The sequence below is a fragment of the Berghia stephanieae genome, chromosome 7, assembly GCF_034508935.2.
Source record: "Berghia stephanieae isolate SIO BIC M18660-M18661 chromosome 7, UCSD_Bste_1.3, whole genome shotgun sequence".
Lineage (NCBI taxonomy): Eukaryota > Metazoa > Mollusca > Gastropoda > Nudibranchia > Aeolidiidae > Berghia > Berghia stephanieae.
Window position 1 is genome coordinate 56,067,862 of NC_088366.1, and position 21,876 is coordinate 56,089,737.

General features: G+C 35.8%; 2 protein-coding genes across 3 annotated transcripts in view; both read left to right on the forward strand.

Annotated features, from left to right (window-relative positions):
* The first annotated feature begins 239 nt into the window (after positions 1 to 239).
* LOC144976588 (uncharacterized) lies at positions 240 to 3,266 on the forward strand. The gene has a single exon (XM_078920883.1). It carries the CDS (start codon positions 240 to 242, stop codon positions 3,264 to 3,266), a length of 3,027 nt encoding a protein of 1,008 aa, XP_078777009.1.
* A 4,585-nt stretch (positions 3,267 to 7,851) lies between these two features.
* The window catches only part of LOC144977522 (short transient receptor potential channel 4-associated protein-like), a 28,992-nt gene continuing 14,967 nt past the window's right edge, over positions 7,852 to 21,876 (forward strand). The window contains exons 1-12 of one of the 2 annotated variants that reach the window (XM_078922834.1): positions 7,852 to 8,149; positions 10,409 to 10,564; positions 11,210 to 11,335; positions 11,920 to 11,989; positions 13,189 to 13,268; positions 13,801 to 13,960; positions 15,264 to 15,374; positions 16,334 to 16,396; positions 17,312 to 17,374; positions 17,723 to 17,845; positions 19,493 to 19,626; positions 21,359 to 21,438. In XM_078922834.1, the coding sequence (XP_078778960.1) occupies positions 8,048 to 8,149; positions 10,409 to 10,564; positions 11,210 to 11,335; positions 11,920 to 11,989; positions 13,189 to 13,268; positions 13,801 to 13,960; positions 15,264 to 15,374; positions 16,334 to 16,396; positions 17,312 to 17,374; positions 17,723 to 17,845; positions 19,493 to 19,626; positions 21,359 to 21,438 (1,268 nt within the window). In that variant the 5' untranslated portion in view covers positions 7,852 to 8,047. The remainder of the gene's footprint in view (positions 8,150 to 10,408; positions 10,565 to 11,209; positions 11,336 to 11,919; positions 11,990 to 13,188; positions 13,269 to 13,800; positions 13,961 to 15,263; positions 15,375 to 16,333; positions 16,397 to 17,311; positions 17,375 to 17,722; positions 17,846 to 19,492; positions 19,627 to 21,358; positions 21,439 to 21,876) is intronic. The other variant, XM_078922833.1, reaches the window with a different exon arrangement.

Sequence of the window (21,876 nt, forward strand, 5' to 3'; positions counted from 1 at the left end):
ATTGAATGTATCTTATTTGCAGTTCGCAATAATATATAAATTTTGTTACATGCCGCTCTTTGGCTTAAAAGTCATATCAGCTTGCAGAAATTTGGTTGTATTCACTTTGCGGTGGTTTTATATTGCGGTGTTGTCATCTGCTCTATTGTGTTGACCTATTGAAGCATTCTAGCTGTTTTCATTATCATTGATTTAATTGTCTTATCGATAACTAAGTAACAAACAAAAAAAATTTAATCATGTCTGATGTGGAGAAGTTGATTAAAGTAGGAGAAAAGCTTGGATTTTCTGGCCAAGAGTTAAATGATTGGGTGACAAAACAGTTGGCAGACCAAGACAGGGTGCGCCAAGAAGAGTTGGAGAAGTTGGAACTGGAGAGGGAGAAACTGCGCCAGCAACAACAACTTGTAGAAACGGAGCTGGAATTACAGAGATTAAGAACGGATCGTGATGACAGCTCGCCATCTCCTAGGTCTCCCTCAGTGTCAGAAAGTATTCGTCACGCAAGACCAGCACCAGTCAAGAGTCCCAGGCTTCCATGCTTCAATGACAAGTCAGACATGATTGACAGTTACCTGCTAAGATTTGAAAGATATGCGACGGTTAATGAATGGCCAGAGACGGACTGGGCTATTCATCTCTCCGCCTTGTTACAAGGAAAAGCATTGGAAGTTTATACGAGACTTGATGAAGATGAGGCGATGAATTATCAGAAAGTTAGGGATGCTCTGCTGAAGCGTTATAACTTGACGAAAGATGGCTTTCAAGAAAAGTTCAGGAAGAGTAGGCCAGAGGCAGGAGAAAGCATTGGTCAGTTTAGAACACGAATCCAGTCCTATCTTGAGAAATGGATACAGTTGTCAGAGAAGGATAAGAATTTGTCTACCGATCTGATTGACTTATTCATGATGGAACAGCTGATGAATTCGTGTAACAAGGACTTGCTCATGTTTGTTAAAGAAAGAAAGCCTAGCACAGCCAATGATTTGGTGGATCAAAGAGAAAAGTATGTTTGTGCTCACGGTGCAGCAGGGGCTTATGTGAAGTCTAGTTTCGATAGAAAAGCAGAACAACCTCCAGTCACCACGCAATATGCTGTCAACAGGACACCACTGACAAATAAGGACAGACCATCACAACAATTACAATGTCATCACTGCAGGAAATTTGGTCACAAAGCTCGGGACTGCAGGTCTCAGCGTGCGCTAGCTATTGGTAGTGGATGTAAGTTTTGTGGATTAAAAAATCATCATGAAAATGATTGTTGGCTACAACAAAGGATGGCGAGGGACAAAGTCAGGAGCACTGAAGCCCAGAAGAATCCGCAGATTCAGAAGAAATCGCAACCAAACTGTGCAAGTTATAACATTACAGATCCCAATCACTGTATAACCACAATTTGCGAAGGATACGTGGAAGCGCAAACGATGCCAACTCGGAAAGGCTATCTAAATGGCGAAAAGGTGACGGTCCTACGCGACAGTGGCTGCAGCACTGTTGTTATAAAGAAGGGTTTGAGCAAAATTGCACCAGGGAAAGAGGATTATATGAAAATCAGCCTAGCAGACGGAACGTCCGTACAAGCACCATTGACAAAGGCTTACCTCGACTGTCCTTACTATACAGGAGAAATTGAAGCCGCCGAGATGGAATCCCCTTTGTATGATGTAATCTTGGGTAATATCCCAGGTGCTAAGTGTCCTGGTATTAAATGTGATGAGCAAATGATGGCTGTGGAGACACGAAGTCAGAAGCAGAAAGTAATCAAAGCATTGCGGACTCCAGCATCACTAGATATCGGGGTCACTGTTAAGGACCTAATCGACAAACAGGAAAAGGATGAGACTCTAACAGTTTGCAGAAAGTTGGCGGAAAATAGCGAACGTAGACACAGTGGTCGAAACAACACTACGTGGTTTGGTTTCGATAAAGATGTACTTTGCCGCTTTTTCCAGTCACCAACAAAATGCCATGGAGATGTATGTAGGCAGGTAGTTGTTCCAGAGGAACTGAGAGAGACAGTAATGAGGCTGGCCCACGAGAGCATCATGGCTGGTCATCTCGCATCTAAGAAAACGAGTGATAGGATCTTGTTAGAGTTCTATTGGCCTAATCTTTGGGATGACGTGAATAGATTCTGTCGATCATGTGACACGTGCCAAAGGAGCGCACCCAAGGGTCAGACAACAAAAGTGCCTCTATCAAAGGTGCCTCTTATTGATGAGCCATTTAGTCGTGTTGCAGTGGACATCATTGGGCCCGTCATACCAGCTTCAGACAGAGGAAATCGGTACATCCTTACTCTAATGGATTATTGCACGCGATTTCCAGAGGCGGTGCCATTAAAGTCAATAGACACAGAACACGTGGCTGAGGCATTAGTCGATATTTTTAGCCGTACTGGAGTGCCAAGGGAAATGCTACATGACAATGGAACTCAGTTTACTTCTGACATGATGAATGAAGTTTGTCGCCTTCTCTCCATGAAACAGCTCACCACATCACCGTACCATCCGCAATGTAATGGTTTAGTTGAGAGGATGAATGGAACTCTCAAAGGAATGTTAAAGCGACTCGCCAACGACAGACCAAAAGACTGGGACAGATACATCAACGCCGCTCTCTTCGCTTATAGAGAGGTACCGCAGGAGTCTCTTGGATTCTCGCCATTTGAACTTCTATACGCAAGACCTGTGAGGGGCCCTATGACAATACTCCGAGAACTTTGGACAGGTAACATCACGGATGAGGAAGTAAAGACAACCTATCAATACGTGGTGGACCTGCGCGCAAAGATGGAGAAGTTTATTGAGGTCGCCCACGACAACCTGAGAAAAGCCTCGGGACGATACAAATCACACTTCGACCGGAAGGCTAAAGCAAGAATGTTTGATAAAGGAGAAAAAGTGTTGCTCCTTTTGCCTACGAAAACGAACAAGCTTCAACTGAAGTGGATGGGACCATTTACGGTCATCAAAAGGATAGGCGACAACAATTACACCATTGATATGGGTAAATATCAGAAGACCTATCATGCCAATATGCTGAAAAAGTATTGGGAACGGGAGTCTCCTGAATCGCCTACACAAGACATCGGAATACTTGGAGTAGCTACAGCTACAGTGATTGATGAACTGGAGGACGCTGAAGACCAGTTCGATCATTGCGTACCGAGAATAGAGACACCGGCTCTTACACAAACGGAAACATTAAAGATGTGCAAATATCAGAAGAACTTGACGACAGCCAAAGGAAAGAACTGGTGACACTGTTGAAGAAATTTCAAGATGTTCTGACAGATGTACCAGGCAGAACATCTGCCTATATTTATGACATCAAACTTACATGCTCAGATCCAATACGACGGAAGCCTTACCCTATACCACAAGCACTCCAAGCCGAATTCAAAGAGGAAGTGAAAGTAATGCTGACCGCTGGAATAATTGAGCAGTCTGATAGCGCGTACTCGTCACCTCCAATCATAGTGAAAAAGAAGGACGGCAAAAATAGAATTTGCGTAGACTACCGCCGGGTCAATAACTATACAGTATTTGATGCTGAGCCAATGCCTCGTCTTGATGAACTGTTCCAACAAATAGGACCAGAAAGCAGGTTCGTGAGTAAGATTGATTTATGTAAAGGATACTGGCAGTTGCCCTTGTCTGATGCCTCAAAACCAATAACAGCCTTCCCAACAGAGCTTGGACTGATGCAGTTTCGGGTCATGCCGTTCGGGTTACAATGTGCACCGGCAGCCTTTAGCAGAATGATGCGGAAAGTCATTCAAGACGTTCCAAATGTCAAGAATTATATTGACGATATTATTGTGCATAATTCGTCGTGGCAAGAGCATCTAAGGAGCGTAGAAACTGTATTAACGAAATTGAGGAATGCTGGCTTGACAGCAAAACCATCAAAGTGCTCAATGGCGCAATCGGAAGTGGAATTTCTAGGTCATCGGATAGGAAATGGAAAGATGTCTCCGACGATTGATAAGGTTGAAGCGATCCAGAAGGCGAGCAGACCTCAAAACAAGACCAAAATGAGAAGCTTTCTTGGTCTTACATCCTTTTACAGGAGATATGTACCGAACTTTGCTGCTATCTCAAGTCCACTGTCGGATGCAACTCGGAAGAATATGCCAAATAGAATTGCTTGGGAAGAGCCTCAACTGAAAGCGTTTGAGAAACTAAAATCTGTGTTAACATCGGAGCCTGTCTTGTGCTTGCCAGACTTTAACAAGCAATTTATTTTAGGGACCGATGCATCAAACACAGGTCTAGGGCTATATTAATGCAGGAACATGAGGGCGAAAAGAAGCCAGTATTGTATTTGAGTCGGAAACTTCTGGCAAGAGAACAGAATTATTGTGTCGTGGAGAAGGAATGCTTAGCTCTCGTATGGGCTGTGAAGACTTTGAGCTCATATCTAATTGGAAGAGAGTTCATTGTGGAGACCGATCATGCTCCACTATTATATCTGAATAGGGCAAAATCGGAAAATGGTAGACTAATGAGATGGGCTCTGTTGCTCAATCAGTTTAGATTTAATCTAAGAGCTGTAAAAGGTTCAGAAAATCATGGTCCAGACTTCCTTTCTAGAGTCTGATCAAGCGGTTTTGTTAAAGATGGACCAAAGTCAGATGGACTTAGTTCTTGAAGAGGGAGAGAATGTCACAAAACGCTTGTTGCCCGTGCTAGGTGAGCAATGATGCTTGTTTCCTGTTATGTTACCTTTGCGTGTCCGGTTATTTCGCCTTAAGTATTCAGTGTTGTTTTTTTTTTTTTTTTGTTTGATTTCTTTTGTTGGAAAAACACCGTTGATGAATATTAAATAGTCACCTTAATGACATTAGGATAGAGTGGCGCCGTTATGGGAGATAGAGAGATAGCGTGGCAGGGAGACTAGTCCCGTGACTATTGAGTAAAAAAGTTTCTTTAGTCCCGTAACTATTGTATAAGAAAGTTTTCTTAAAAGTCCCGGAAACCGGGTAGTTCGTTATCGGACTTTGATGGAAACCTGACACTTTTGAGAATTGACTAAATAATAGAATGTCTTGACTGATCCTGAGTTACGTTAATTTATTGTCTATGACCATGCGTTGGGTAGACGAAGTTTTATTATATAGAAGAGAGTTTTACCAATTTTAGTCAGTCCATCACGATAGCCTGAACAGAGCAGAGACATGCTAGGTCCTCTCTGAGACTCACAAAAGTCATTCCATTTTGCAGAAATTCACTTGGCTTGGAAATTAATATTAACTTTGTATATTAACCGCCAGTGAAATTTCGTTATTTGACGGGTCTATTAATGGTGTGTTTCCATTAATTAATTGTGATTTTAATGATAGTTTATGCTATAAGTTTTATGAGATTTATGATGTAAGATCATCAGCAGTGAATTTCCATGTGTACTATTATTGTGTATTTCTTCAGAATACAAATATTAAGATATTTTAATATCGTGCTTGAAGTTTAAGGATAACAGATGTAAAGATTGATTAAAGAATAAAAAGTTATCTACACTTATTTAATCTCTGTCGTAAATAAATATTGAAATATTAATTTTGAGATAATTAAGAGTAATCGTCAATCTCTCTAGATTGAAATGATGTGCTAAGATAAGTCTCACTTATGAATAAGTATGGCACATGATCAAGTGTGAATATAGGATTATTTTATTAATCATGTATCTCTTTCTATACAGAATAGAGTCGGTTAGCCCCGGCTATAAACCAGACGTGATACCAGTAACATTTGTTTATTATCTTGAAAAACATTTTGGTTCCATATTTATCGGGAAAACAATTTAATAAAAAACATTTCCAACCTGGACTTAAATTAAAGTGAAATTAACAATTGAAAGAACTTGTGACAGAAAAAGTGAACTGTGAACATGTTTGGACTCCTATAGATATAATAATACCGAAAGACATCGATAATGTGGTCAAGAATATCATCTTCACCTTCATCATCATTCACCATTCATTGCATGTCTGCGTATTAAGTAAGGTAAGGGGCCCCAACCTGTAGATTATTATTTGCATCATCACCATCATGCATCACCATCATTTTTGATATTTTGATATTTGATATATGTTGTCACACTTATAATTTGGATATTATTCTTTCTTTCCTTTTATTTTTCTTTAGATTTGTAATAAACAGTTATAAAATTATAATTCAATTGTCTTGCGATGTGCATTTAGTTTTATGTGTCGTGTGGAACCACCTTTAATGTCTCAAACCTGGGGTAAATAGCCACCGTACTCTGGCTTTGGGATCGTCACGTAGGTCAGTACCTTTGCCTGCACCTACATTGTGACAATGATGATGATGATGATGATGATGATGATGATGATGATGATAACGACGAAGATGGTGGAGGTGGTGCTGCTGCTAGTGTAGGAGGTAGTTGTGCTGATGCTTGCGATACTTTTAGATCATTAGCGTGTTTTTCAACTGAAGTAACAACTACATGCATCTTTTCAGCTGGACTTTCTTGCCTTCTTATTTTCCCAACCAATATTCAGGCAAATCATAACTCGGCAACTATAGATAGTATGCGTTTGGCTAAGAAACTCACAACATAACCATCCGGAAGTATGACGGACAAGACCAAAAAAAAAAACAAACAAACAAAAAAAAAACTATGTGTAACCTTGAACGTTTATAGGCTGGTCTATACAGATTAGTGAGAATTACACATAAACGTGGATGGCACAAAGCAATAAGAAAGACCTGAGTGACGTCATCTTCATACTATCTATAGATCAGTCGTTGCCGTATCTTGTCTTGTAAAAAAAATAAAAAATCTTGCCTTGGTGAAAGGTAAAAGACAACTAAATAAATAAATAACATAACATAAAAGTTTGATGAAACAAAATATATACCAAAAAGACGTAAATCGTATCGTAAGTATATAATATTCGTTTTACTTAATGATTAAACTATATACTAGGCCGACGTACACACACTGGCAGGTCTGATAACCCAAATAATGATGAGTTCATTGTTGTAGTGGAAATACTCTCTAACCAACGCATGCAAAGTATTGTCTATTAAATTACAAGAATTATAAGAGACCATAATCGCGTTTGGTTAATCAGACCTACAAATGTATGCACGTTTACTTGACTAAGCGCCGTTTGTGACAATTCAGTGTTATTCGTAGAATTAAACGAATTCCTTGGTGTTATTGCTTCATTCGCTCCTTTTTCTTTTTTTTTTTCATTTATTTAGCGTTTTGTCTAAAATGACGAACGGGCGCGTGATATGTATGTTTTAATAAGCAAAGAAATGTAAAGCTTTAACAGTTACACCAGACTGTAAATTATTAACGTTTCGAGTTTTCCATTCATCAAAGCAAATACATTAGTTATAAAACAACACCCTTTTGGGGCGGTGATTAAAAATAATATAAAGATACATACATAGTCGCCAAGTTTTTGTGCGTAGTGTATTTTTTTTTTCATCTCAAACATAATTTGTTTTCCTGCACGTTTATTATTTGTTTTAATGAAAGGGAATTGTGAAATGTTAACAGTCTTAATCTGTCTCAATCATAGCTCTTTGATGTCTGTGGTATCAATAATAATAAGACCTAAAGCTTTAAATTTCTTTAAAGACTATTCGTTTTTCATTTGACCACGGGCTGATGCATTTATATTTCTTAATCATTGCTATAAGTTTCGTTCAGAAAGGATATCACCGAGAAAGAAACAACTGAGAATGCTGTGAAAAAAAAAAAGTCATGTACAATCATTATGTGATCGATAGTTCGATTTCTAATCAGAATTTGTCGACTGTCGAAGAAATAGGACTGGCTCGACAGGACGGAAGTGGCGACCTCATACGCATGCGTGCAAAAATTACCGCCTGGCTCAGTTGGCTTAGTTCGTAAGTGAAAACAACACACTAAAATAGAATACAGTCGTCAACATACCCTACAGAAGATAAGGCTAGGTTAGCAGATCACAGCCGTCAACTGGGACATTTATTGAAAGGGGAGGAAGGTGTTTTAATTCTCAGGGATAAATGTTGTGATAATGTTACCCCGGAAAAGAGGGAGAGGTTACTCCTATAGTAGTGGATTTTTTCTTCAAGCTGATATTCAATACACAGGCCGTGGGCCATCCAGATTTACACAGGTAAACAATGTTGATTTGGCAAAAATCGGTCATATTCGTCACTTAGCAGAAATAAAAATATCCCCTCAGGGTCGAATTCCTATCATTGTGTGTCAAATTATATTGGCTATATAGAAAATGAGGGAATTGCATGTCCTTTGTTTCCTCGGGAACTGCGATGCCAGCGGTCATTTCATTTTGAATAAATTTCCCTTCCTGATTCAGCAAAAATTTCCTTTGTCTTTTTACCACTATTACCAGGAATATGGAAAGCTAAATTGTGTCACAATCATCATATTACACTTGTCAATATATTTCACGTAATAATTTAGCCTCATAATTCCTTGCGCCTCGTGATCATATATAAGTTGTCCTTTTTAAACTCCAACTCCAAAGTCTGGTTTACGGACGTAGGGGTTAAGTGATGATGCAGCAACACAGACACAGGCAGGCACTCACTCCCTCTCTCTCTTACTCTTTCCCTTCGCCTTCTTACCTTACTCCTTAATAGTAGGGACAATTATATACAACTTAAACGTTGCACCCTTGTCACTTACACTTCCGTCTACTTTATTCGTGACTGTTATTAGAGCCCACATACACTCAAACTCTATACTATAGACAGACATGGTGTCATAAGCAATTCCAATTAGTTCAATTAGTCTTGATTTATATTTATATTTTATATTGAGAATAGGCTGAATAGGAAAATGTTCACCTTGCTTGGTTGACCATTGACTGACAGTCATAATCGACAGTATATTTGAGTATCCAGCGTCGTCAGTGAGGTCAATCTTCTAAGTACTAGCAGTAGTGGACTTTTTCAATTTTGATTGTTTTGTTTACATGAAACGAATTGCCCATGAAGTTGAAGTATAAGTAAGTTTAGTAATGACTGAGCATAGAAATTTGTTGACCTGAACCATTCTGGAATTGAGTTGAGTTGTTTTTTTTTATTACAAAACTTTTGCTTTTAACCACTCTCTCTCTCTCTCTCTCTCTCTCTCTCTCTCTCTCTCTCTCTCTCTCTCTCTCTCTCTCTCTCTCTCTCTCTCTCTCTCTCTCTCTCTCTCTCTCTCTCTCTCTCTCTCTCTCTCTCTCTCTCTCTCTCTCTCTCTCTCTCTCTCTCTCTCTCTCTCTCTCTATGATCACACACACACATATATATATGTGTATATATATATATTATATATATATATATATATATATATATATATATATATATATATCAGACTTCCTGATGAGAGCAACGCTCGATAACAACGTTGTAGAAGTCAAACTATCTTAATTATATTTCAAATGTTTATATATATATATATATATATATATATATATATATATATATATATATATATATATATATATATATATATATATATATATATATATATATATATGTGTGTGTGTGTGTGTGTGTGTGTGTGTGTGTGATCAGGTAGACCTTTGAAATGTTTATTTAACAGGCTTGGGTAACCTCACATATGACTTTGATCAATTAAACATCACAATCAAGAATCAAATTTTAAGTTTTACAGAACATTACAGTACAGTACATGATGGTAAAACGCAAAATTGACATATATATATGTAGAGAGGCGTAAGGATTTAGTATATAAAGGGGTGTACAAATACTTGTGCAAGTTCATTGTGATGGTAACCATAATTAACAGTTAAAATTAGTAATAGTTATAGTGATAGTCATGACAGTGATAAACAAGAGAGAGAGAGGGAGAAGCTCCATCCAGTAACAGTAACATAGCAGCCAGCTGTCCTGATCATATGGGGACTGTCCCGATTCGGCAAACTGAGAAAATGTTAATTATGGAAATGACCCTTGTATGTCCTAGGATTATGCTGTTGTTTTTTTTTTTTTTTTCTGTAATTTTTAATTTAATTTTTTTTTTTACTAGCAAATTAAAAATAATAAATAGCTCTAAATCTAGATTATGTTATATAATAGTGTTAACATACTACAATTCTGAGTCATGTCGGGATTGTGCTTTAAGATGCCCCGTTTTAGCTCTCCGAAAAGGGTCACCATGCTGTAGGATTTTCAATTTTTGTTTTAATGACAAGATGAGCTTGACATTTTTTTTGTTTACCACACTCGTACAATGACTTCTGTCTGACATGAAATTTAATTCTGATGATTGATATGAATACAACATTTAAAGGGGGAAAAAAAATCAGTTGGTTCCTCCTCTATTTAAAATTCACATCACCGTTTATTCTTTTTTTTTCTGTTCACTCCCTCCTTCCCCTTCCCATCTACCCAAAAAGCTACCACGGCATCTACTCACAGGCATTCCTGAGAATAAAGATGTGGTTGATATCATCATCACACTGGACAGACTCAGTGTTGCCAGTCTTTCATATTGCGTTGAGAAGGGCACAGGCTCAGATCCCAAGGCAGATGAAACTTTCACGGAACTCAAGGTAAAATTCTTGAAATAAGAATGGTTTTATTACCGTTACATTTTTTGTTTTGATTTTGTTGTTTGTTATTTATTGAACTTAAAAATGAGCAGTTAGCTTATTCTGCAAATTATTTTTATCAATTTTTTGGGGTTTTTTTTTTTTGTGTGGTATAAAAAGTAGTCCTTCAGATTCAGAGTCTTGAGGCCCATGGAGCCAGAGTTTGTTCCAGTTTCTATAGAGTGAAACGAACAAACAGCAATTGCTTGCGACAATTTGGATATAGGATGCTATTCTTTTGCAAAGTACTAGGTGGATGGAGGGATCGATTTGCGTGCGAATCGAGTGCTCTACCAGTTGAGTTATCAGGGTTTGTTTTTGTTTTTTTGTATAGTCGTGGTATAATTGTTTTCAGCAATAAATGTGGTTATGCGAAAAATGTTTAATATTATCTCTTATTTCATGAAGAATAAAATTTACGGCTGATATTTTGCTTTTCAAAGTATTTTTTATTTTAGAAACAGCGTGATATAGTAATAGTAATAGCTCTCCGCTTTTTTTTTTTTAATTGGTAATTTGAATTTTTTAAATTCCAGTTTTGGTTTGGTTAGTTTTAGAAAAGTTTTTCTCATGTTCTTTTCTTCTTTTTTTTTTTTCATTTTTCAGAAAGTTTTGTTCATGTTGATGAGTTTTGAACCTCGCAGATCACATTTCAATGATCATTCTTCGGGTGCAAGTGAAGAAAATGTGGAGAAGTTTGCCAAAAGTTTTATCAATATGGGTGGTGTGGAGGTTAGTTTTATCGTTTTCACAAATTTAGAGACCATTGTATTTTATGAAAGTTAAATTTTAATTTCGTTTCCAATTCAAAAAATTTTCTTTTCAACTTATTAAGAACAAGCTCCAATTTAAATTTTTTTTTTTTTTTACAAAATTGTGTTATATCAATTTTTCAAGATAATTTCATTATTGACTTTATTTTTTTTTAAAGTAAAGACTTGTTTGTTTTCACCATTGATAATATTTCTTTCCTTAATGGTGTTCAATTGCTTTGAGTCGCTTTGTTGTAAATTGCACAAGGTAGATATTTTTATGGAGAGATAGATAAAGTGAGTTATATGACTGATATTTAAGAGTACAACACAAAACGAACAATGTGTCAGCCCTTTCCTTCGTCAGGAAACAAAAAACAAAACACAAATATGTAAGGTTACAAAATATCACATTTTGTCAAATGTGGAAGCAATGTAAATGTATGGAGAGGGTGTTGGATGTGGATGCAAGAAGATATTTTTACTGTGTATGGAGGGAGAAATTATAGGGGTAATGTTTTGTATTTGGTCAATGTCTTGCATTCAATTCTGTTTTCACTTCAGATTTTAATTCGATTCCTGATGGCAGGAACATTACTTCCCAAAGTGGCTTTCAACAGATCGGGTTCTAAAGGTATTTTCTTTTTTTTTTTTTTTCTTTTTTCTTTTTTTTTTCTTTTTTGCTCTCTCTGTCTCTCTCTCTCTCTCTCTCTCTCTCTCTCTCTCTCTCTCTCTCTCTCTCTCTCTCTCTCTCTCTCTCTCTCTCTCTCTCTCTCTCTCTCTCTCTCTCATCTATAAAGTGGATCATATCCTTTTCACATCAGCCATCAATCCCTCTTTTCACCTACAAGTCCACACCGTATCACCATCATCATCGTCATCATCATCATCACTGCCACTACTATCGCCACACCATCATTTCATGAAGTACCACCACTACAACAACCACCTCCACCACATCATCATCACTATCATTACCACCACCACTGCGACATAATCACAACACTATCACCATTAAAACAACAATCACTACCATATCCTTACCACCACTACTACAACCTCCTCCAACACAACAATATCACCACCACCACTTCTGCAACCACCACATACATCATCATTATCATTACTACCACCAGTACAACAGCCACCATCATATCATTATTACCACCACCCCTACCTTTCATTTTAATATTTTATACCTCATAATGAAATTGGTTTTGGAACTTTACTTGATTTGAAACAAGGGGTATTGGGATGCTTATAGATCTCAATAGATTATATTTTGTATGCAGAAATTCCTGTTTAAGCATTGAAATTATTCGGAATTGTTTCTGAAATTTACGTGAGCCAAAGTTGGCATCTGGTCAACTTGAAACAATGGGAGGTGGGCATTAGTCAATCTGAATAATCTGATGTGGCGACTACCACTACTACTACTACAACCATCACCACAATATCATCCCTACCACAACTACTACAACCACCACCACACCATTACCAATACCACCATGTTAAAGTTAGACGTTCGGTTTTTGAAATTCCTCCGAGTGGTGTCAGAAATTGCTGCAAGACACATTTTGGATTGCATCACAATACATTTTTATGAAATTAAAATCTATAGGTTATTTTTGCATGGATGGTTCTTGATCTAAGCGCTGAAAAATTTCCTCCTCTTCAGCGACTAGTCATTCTCATCCCTGTAAATAAGAAATATCCTGCTGTATAGTCGTGTTACAATACATAGAACATAGGGCCTCCATGAGCATTTGCCACAAGTGAAACCTATATAATTGTCCTGATTTGTTTCGTTATTTCTTCTTCCCCCATGTGCAGCTTCAGTCTTATGTGAATCTCCCGGATCTTTACGTTGCAAAAGTTTGGTGTTGGAGATCCTAATTAAACTTAATACTTTGGTAAGTTCATTCACCCTCTTTCAATCTTTGTCGCCAACTATTTGTTTATTATGAGTTTTAATGGGTATTTATATTATATATATATATATATATATATATATATATATATATATATATATATATATATATATATATATATATATATATGTTGTTTGAGAAGTGACGGCTGATATTTCTCATTTCAAAAAGTATGAATTCAATGAAATTTGAGTTTTCAACCTTATATGCATCAAATAAAAGGCCAATTTGAAACTTGTAAAAGACAAATAAGAATAAACTTTATTGAAACATTTTTCAAGACATCTGGATTATTCTTGTGCACAAGAGCCTTTCGATAAGAATACTACGCTTCATTGATATGATCGTCGACATTATTATCGTTATTGTTGTTATTATTATTATTATTATTATTATTATTATTATTATTATTATTATTATTATTATTATTATTATTATTATTATATTCCTATTACCATTATCTTTATTGTATTATTATTTTTTCAGTGAGTTTTTAAAATTTTCTTTTCCTCAGTGTGGAGGTGAAAGGTTGTTGGTGAAAGACTTGTCCTGTGATGAAACGTTAAATTATTTGTTCACTTTGTTAGCAAGTAAAAAAACCTTTGTCAATGCGTGTCAGCTGATCGAAGACATTCTACAACAACGGAGGGAGGTTCTTGATCTCCATCGTCCACGTGAGTACATATATACCATTGATTGCTCACTTGATGCTGGGTTATTTATTAAAATATCAAATTCGCATAATAACAGGAGTTAGTCATGAATGCCATATTTAGATATTTTGAAACAGTGTAGATCCCTGTGTGATTTTTTTTCTTTTTTAAATTGAGCTTTTGTATAGCGCAATATGCACTAAATGTGCTCAAAGCGCTTTACAAGGGGTCCCTGGTCAACAGCAACATTTAACATGTAGGACAGGACATAACGCCTTTTAGGCAAAATTACAATTTTTCGGACCAAGACAACGCTGTTAACGCCAGGTACTCATTTTACACCTGAGTACGGTGGGATAATGTGAGTTAAGAGTCTTTTCCAAGGACTCAACTATGCGCCGTGCGCGAGGCTCGAACCCAGGACCTTCCGATCCGAAAGCGAGTGTCATACCACTAGACCACATAGCCGCACCATTCATGATTAAATGCTGTCATATGTATGTGTAGAGAGCTGCCAAGTGCCACGGAACCTCTGTGCAGCAACGGAGTAACCATAAATGCCTAAAAAGTCACAGAACGTTTTGCTGGGTAACCATAGCATAATTTTAACATTTGTCTCAGTGAAGTTGTCTGTAGGTCTAAATAGACTTAATTTTATGCGCCACTGAAATCAATGACATTTGTCCCCAAAATGGCTTTTGGCGAGTTGGCAGCTCAGCTGTACACATTGAAGTACAGAAATAGCATTTTTTATAATTTTGATAATTGTGATAATAATAATAATAATTACAATTGTTATAATAATGCAGAAATGCCAAAATTTCGGTTTCATCAAAGAAAAATAATCTGGTCTGCCCCAAAAAACTCCTGGTTACGGGCAATTTCCATTAAATTCTGGTGAGGTCACATGGTCCCAAGGATAGCCCCCACTAGTTCAATTGTCAGCACCAGTTTCACTGCTACAACTCCACCATCATTACAACCACTACTGCAACCACTAATAACATCATAATCGTCATCACTAACGCCACTACAGTCACTGTAACTATCATCTCATTTACTCTAAAGTGGGGGCTAGTGTTGGCAAAATAGGGCTTAAAAAGGCAGTTGCTCAAAAATTTTCTCCTTTTTCAATTTTTAATCACCATCAGCATAAATAATATGCAAATATATTTAAGGTTTTCAAAGATGAATGTAAATTTATGAGTGCATATAATATTCATGACACTTAAGATATCTTATAAAAATCCGGTTTGAAAATGCTTTTATGACATCTATAATAGTTTTCATCTTATTATATAAAAGTATTGTGTTCTGTTTACAGAAAATTTGCGGGCATTGGTTAGCTGTCTTGATGATGCACAGTTGGCCAATTTTTGTCGCATTCTGGCTGTTGCAATATCTGATCTTGATATATATGAAAACAAATCCTCTTGTAAGTATATATACTGTATTCCATTCCTTTGTGAGATGGAATCCAAATGCTTAATATCTGTATTGAATTGTTGTTTTTTTTTGGTTTTTTTTAATTTCATCTCATTTTTCTTTTTTTTTCTTTGTTTTTCTTCTTTCTTTTTTTTTTTGCGTGTCTGTGTTGGTGCATGTATATTTTTATGAGTGTCAATATTTATAATCAAACTAAGTGACTATATTATAATAGAGATCTGTTCACCTTGGCTTATTCATTTTAAAAACATTCTCTGGAGATTGAAATTGAAATAAGATTTTTGAAAGGAATATACATGTTTATCACTTAAATCAAGGGCTTGTGAAATTCTTTCACATCACACACACACACTTACACACACTCTCTCTCTCTCTCTCTCTCTCTCTCTGTCTCTCTCTCTCTCTCTCTCTCTCTCTCTCTCTCTCTCTCTCTCTCTCTCTCATTGTGCATCCGGTTATAAATTGCAATCTAAACTTTTTTCATCCTGTGAGTGGTTTAGATCTGACTCTCTTTGTTGATTTTGCTCTTGGGTGAGCACTAAGAATTAATGTTGAATTGTGTCTGTCACATGTCACAGGTGTTTAGCATTTCTTAACTCACTCAACCCTCTCACCGACTATATCCATAGTTTACTCGGGTTACTTTTACCACATGCCCATTTTTCTGAAACAAAATATAGGCGCAGTATCAAAGCTAATGTTTTTAGTTTTTACATGTTGAATAAAACTATCTATGTACATGCTCATAATACATTTCTTCCAATTTTGAAAAGTAGAAAAAATCTCTAGGATTAAGTGAGTTAAAGCAGTGATTGGTGATGTTAGATGTTCTTTCAAATATCATTTCTTAAATCTAAGAATTAAATACTATTAATTTAGACATTTGTTTAACTTGTGTCAAATTAATAGTCATCTCATTTTTGCTCTTTTTATTTCTTCCTCTCACAGTATTTGCCCAAAATAAACAAAAAAGGAGCAAAGGTTTTGTCAATTTGAGGGATATAAACCAAGGTAAAGGCAATTTGCTGTGTGTTTTGTTTGTCATTTTTGTCTTTTGTTGGTTTGTTTTATTGGGGTTTTTTTAAAGCTTTGTTTGTTTTGTTTTTTTATCTTGTTTTTTTTTTTTTGTTGTTTTTTTTTTTTTAAGTTAAAAGTATGTTCAATAATATTTAATATTTAAAGTGCATCTATATTTGTGAATTAGAATAAGGTTTTCACCACTTTTGTTTTTCAATTCTTTTTAAACAATTGATTTTATAATTTAAAAAAAAGAATTGAGCTTTTATATAGCGCAATATCCACTAAATGTGCTCAAAGCGCTTTACAAGGGGTCCCTGGTCACCAGCGACATTTAACATGTAGGACGGGACATGACGCCTGTTAGAAGATATTACAATTTTTCGGACAGAGACAATGCTGTTAACGGCCAGGTACTCATTTTACACCTGAGTATGGTGAGAGAATGTGAGTAAAGAGCCTTTTCCAAGGACTCAACTATGCGCCGAGCGCGAGGCTCGAACCCAGGACCTTCCGATCCGAAAGCGAGTATCATACCACTAGACCACATAGCCGTACTTTTCTATCAGCAATTTGTCTCAAAGGTGATCCATCTACTCTATGTCTTTTGTGGATTGTTTACAGAAATGAATTATTTACCAGAAAACTCGTCCTTTAAATATCGATCCTCATCTTGGCAAAAACTCTCAAACCTGAGACCTTGCAAACCTGCTATTCCAGAGTACAGCAGTCAACTGCTATTATAAAAAGAAAAAAAAAATATGTTTATCTTATGAAATCTAACTCTTTAGACAATATGGTAAAAAATGTTCACAAAATTATTTCTGTCACAACGCAAGCAGTGTCATTTTAGTTAGTCTTATTTTTTTGGATGGTAACTTTTTTTTTCTTTTCATTCTATACAAACAGAATTATTACTAGGCATTCCAGAACTTTTACCAAGGTTGGTCCAGATCGCTGTCAACAAAGAATGTGAGTTCACATTATACAGAATTATTGCAGAAAAAATAAAGGGAGGGTACTCTCGAGTTGTTTCTGTTTAAAGAAAGTCGTGCTTAGAAGTATTTCGGTTCATCGTAAGAATTAGTACAATGATAAAGAAGAAACTCGTAAAATTTATTAAATTCTTTGCAGTTCATGGTATTTTTCAGTTTAGCTTCTTTCAGTCTAAAGTAATTTTACAGTATATTCCTTTCATTATGCACAGTAAAGTTTATGGTATCGTTTTGGTATGTTTTAAATATTTTCAACAAGAACATAATTGCTTATTCTACTTGTGCAATTATAAGATGAACCTTTGTCGTTGTCGTTACTCCACAGACACACCTCGGTATCGTGGTTTGACAAGCGAGCTGGACTGCTGGATGGAGTGGATAGACAACAAAATGGCCGACGAAGTCTATGAGCCATCCGACGGGGATGATTTCGACGATTTTATAGGAGGTATGTCTTCAATGATTGCTAGAGTTCGATATATTGTTTTAGAAAAAAATTGTTGCAGAAACACTAGTAGATAAATTGGAAGTGATAAACTTATCGAGATTTATGAAGTTTAATGTTGACTTGGTTTCAAATTGAATTTCCTGTATCAAGTATTATAGCCCTGTAAATTCTCAGTCAATTAACTGAAATCAGTCAATTCGTCAAATTCAAATATTTTTAAAAAGGGAAGAAAGAAATGAATAAAGAAAGAATTCATGAATCGTAGTCGATTGACTGTAAAGTTAACTAGGAATGTTCCACAGCCCCACGCATAGCTCATGGGCCGTTTATATTAATGATGGATATATATTGCCAAGGCTAAGCGACGCTTTTTAGAATTGCCGTGTCTGAACACACCCCAGTGTATTTTCACACAGCCTTCGTGAAATTATTTTTTCACTTTCGAAACCTGTCGTAGCCAATTTTAACTGAGCCGCCGAGCGATAAATTTCACTGTTTCGTCTAAGCCAAAATTGACCACATTTACTTGAAGGACAGGAAAAGTATGAGAAAGAAAAATTCGAAACACCGGAAGTTCGTTATGTAGACACCTTCAAATCGAAAGTTAAATGATTGCTACAAGCACATCTCGATTACCTCATGTTGTAAACAAACTGGTTGACCGTTTCTAAGTTTCTTCACTGATTGGGTACCTAATTATAAGGAACAATGGTAAGTAGCCTAATTAATCCCTCGCAATTTAGTTTTCTGCCATTGCTTTGCTCAAGTGAGCTTGCTGTTTACCTTTCATTTTGATTCTTTGGATTTTACCGCTACGACGAATTACGAAGAGTTTCAGTTTCAGTTTCAGTCAATTTTTATAGAGCTCATTTACAGGTCTAGTATTAAGTATTAAGGCAACTTTGTGTAGCAAATTTTATTTTTATTAGATTGAGCTGCCATTTATACCAAATAGTAGCATTCTTTAATACAAATTGTCAGTGAGATTAATGAGAAAAAGGGTTTTAGAATGGGGAATTTAGTTATGTTTTTTTTTGTTTTAAAGAATTGGTAATGTCTTACACCCCATCAATTTGTGTTCAAGCTTGCTTCCATCTCTAGATTATCTTTCCGAATTAGACAGATGGATAGACTGAAGGGGAGAGAGAGAGAGAGATTATCTTCTCCTACAACTTCTTCTTCTTCTTCTTCTTCTTCTTCTTATTATTATTATTATTATTATTATTATTATTATTATTATTATTATTATTATTTTATTATGATTATTATTATTTTATTATTATCATCATTACTATCAGTGTTATTATCATTATCATCATTATTACTACTATTTTAATTACTTTTTTCCCCCTATTACAAGAGTTGTAACCTAACAATAATTGCCTATTTGCACAATAAAGATTATTATTATTATTATTATTATTGTTATTATTATTAATCATTGTTCTCAACAGCACATCTGTCTTGTCTTGTCATTAATTCGCAACTCCGTGCTTCGAAGATAATCATGACTGTGTGTATGGTGAAAACAAATGAATGTGTTTAGGCTTTTATTTTGATTTTTTCAATTTCTCCTCATGACTGATGTTCTCCGTGTTAAAAGGTAACCTTTTTTTTTTTTTTTTTTGGTTCTTTTCCATCTTAAAGGAGTATCTGAGCCAACATCTCAAGGTAATCCCATGGTCGTCCAACAAGCCCTGACAATTACAGAGGAACTAGTCCAGAGGGTAGAGGTTGTCTATGTTTTGGGTCTCTTTCTCCTGGGAAAACACAGGAAAAAGGTAAGTTTAATGCGACTCAAAGAATGGAAGAATAACAAGTAATGAAAAGTGGACTCGACAAAGTTTTGAGATTTACTTTCTGAAAGTATTTCTATTTTCACATTTTAAAATCCAATTTCTTGTTGTTGTTGTTGAGAGTCATGATTATGATAGGAATGAATTAAACAAGTTTTCTTTTTCCATAAAACTTTGATAATTCCTGGTCGATTTTCATTATAGAATTAGCAAGAAGAGTCTACGTGGTAATGGTACTTTTTACTCCTATGATGGTTTCTCTCATCATTTTCATCAGTAAATGATTTAATCAACTAATTGAAGCAGTTGGTCTTTGCTTTTTTTTTTCTTTCTGATTTACTGCGAGAAGATTTTGGGGGCTAATTATAGTTTGCAAGAATGCTAAAGATTTTATCGTATGAATAGATGACAAATCAAACTTGGTGTGTTTACTCTTGATATGAAAAGTTTTGATTTTATCAAGAGGTGACGTGTTTTGAAAATTTTTAAAAAGAATTTTGTGATTCCTTAGATATTTGATATTACTGAAATTTTCATGCAATTACAATGAGCATTATTTATTTTTTTTATAACCTCTTCTCAAGTCAAAATTCCTTGTGTACAGTGTTTTTCGTGAGTGGAATCCAAATATTTTAATTTTTGTTTTTGTTTTGGAGTGATCTTGTCCCAGCACAGGACCATCCATGCTATATTCTTAAAATTCGGGTTTTGTAGTTAATTTCATAATGGAAGTTTAAAAGATGTTCTTTCTTTTAATCAATGTAATGATTGTTTAGAATTTATGCTAAGTCTGCCTCATGAAATACTGATACAAAAAAATGATGTGAAGACATCTCTTGTTCTCACCATGCCTTATTCAGTGTATACTGAGAGAAATGGTGAACCGCCGGCCTCGACTAAGTTTGAGATGGACCGTCGCAAGGTAAGAAGATGTGATTGGCAAGAGGGAAGTGTGTGCTTCATCTGACTGAGTGCCTCCCATTTATCGTGATTGGTCCGAGAATACTGGTCTGAAGTGTGATGAAAGCATACCTGCCAACCCTTCCGCTTTTGACGGAATCATTCCTATTTTCACTCTTCCTTTTTGTATTATTCCGCCATTGTCTCTAAAACTCAGATATTATAAAAATGATGATAATGGAAAGAATAAAAAAAGAGCGAAGGGAGGTGTGGGGGGGGGGGGGTGTTAAAAAGGTGAAATTCCTATTTTTTGTCTCAAATTCTTATTTTCAGGCGTTTTGATTCCACTTTTGGAATGTGAACGGTTGGCAGCTCTGTGAGAGGGTTGAGTAGTGATATCAGTTGTGTTAGACGAGGCGTATCTGTTAGTTGATTGTGATATATTAAGGCCTACACAAAGTATCACATACTTAGGGTGTCTGACAGTTTTCATATAAACAAGGATAGAATTCTAGCATTTTGGGTTAACTAAATCAGATTGAAAACAAAGTTTCCTTGAAATATACAGAATTTTTTTTGTTTATCTGTTTTATGTAGCAGGTTTCTGTTCAATGCGTAGATTGTGTGGAGAACGAGAGAGAAAAAAATTAAATCACACAGTCGTTTTTTTATTTGCTTCTGTGTTGGGTTTTGTTTTTGCTTGGTTTTGTGTTTGCTTGTTTTGTTTTTTTTTTTTCTAATTTTGACTTCACTCACTAATTTTCTTTCTTTCTTCCTCTTTCCCCCCCCCCCCCCCCCCCCCACTATTATCCAACAGGTACAAAGAAAATTGGCAGAACTAAAGTTAGCCTCGGGTTTGAGTGACCTGTTTGACCAGTTCATTTGGAAATGTCAAGTGTGAGTAAAGTTGTCATTGATTGTCGTGTCGATGCAGGGGTTATTGAGCTTTTATTGACATAACTACATATTTGAATTTTATTATTATTGTTTGGGAAGTGACCATGATCTAGTATTGTAGTAACCATAATTTTTTAGGAAGTGACCATGATCTAGTATTATAGTAACCGTAATTTTTTAGGAAGTGACCATGATCTAGTATTATAGTAACCGTAATTTTTTAGGAAGTGACCATGATCTAGTATTATAGTAACCGTAATTTTTTAGGAAGTGGCCATGATCTAGTATTATAGTAACCGTAATTTTTATAGACTTTGATATATTAAGTTGTGATAAGTAAAGGTTAGTAGATTTTCTACTTTCATCTCGATATCCATAAAAATTTTGAGGTCATTCAATCTTTGCTCTATACTGTTTCATTGGGTGGTGAAAACTTAA

Coding starts and splice junctions, on each gene's coding strand:
- LOC144976588 (XM_078920883.1), top strand. CDS start 240: ATGTCTGATGTGGAGAAGTTGATTAAAGTAGGAGAAAAGCTTGGATTT.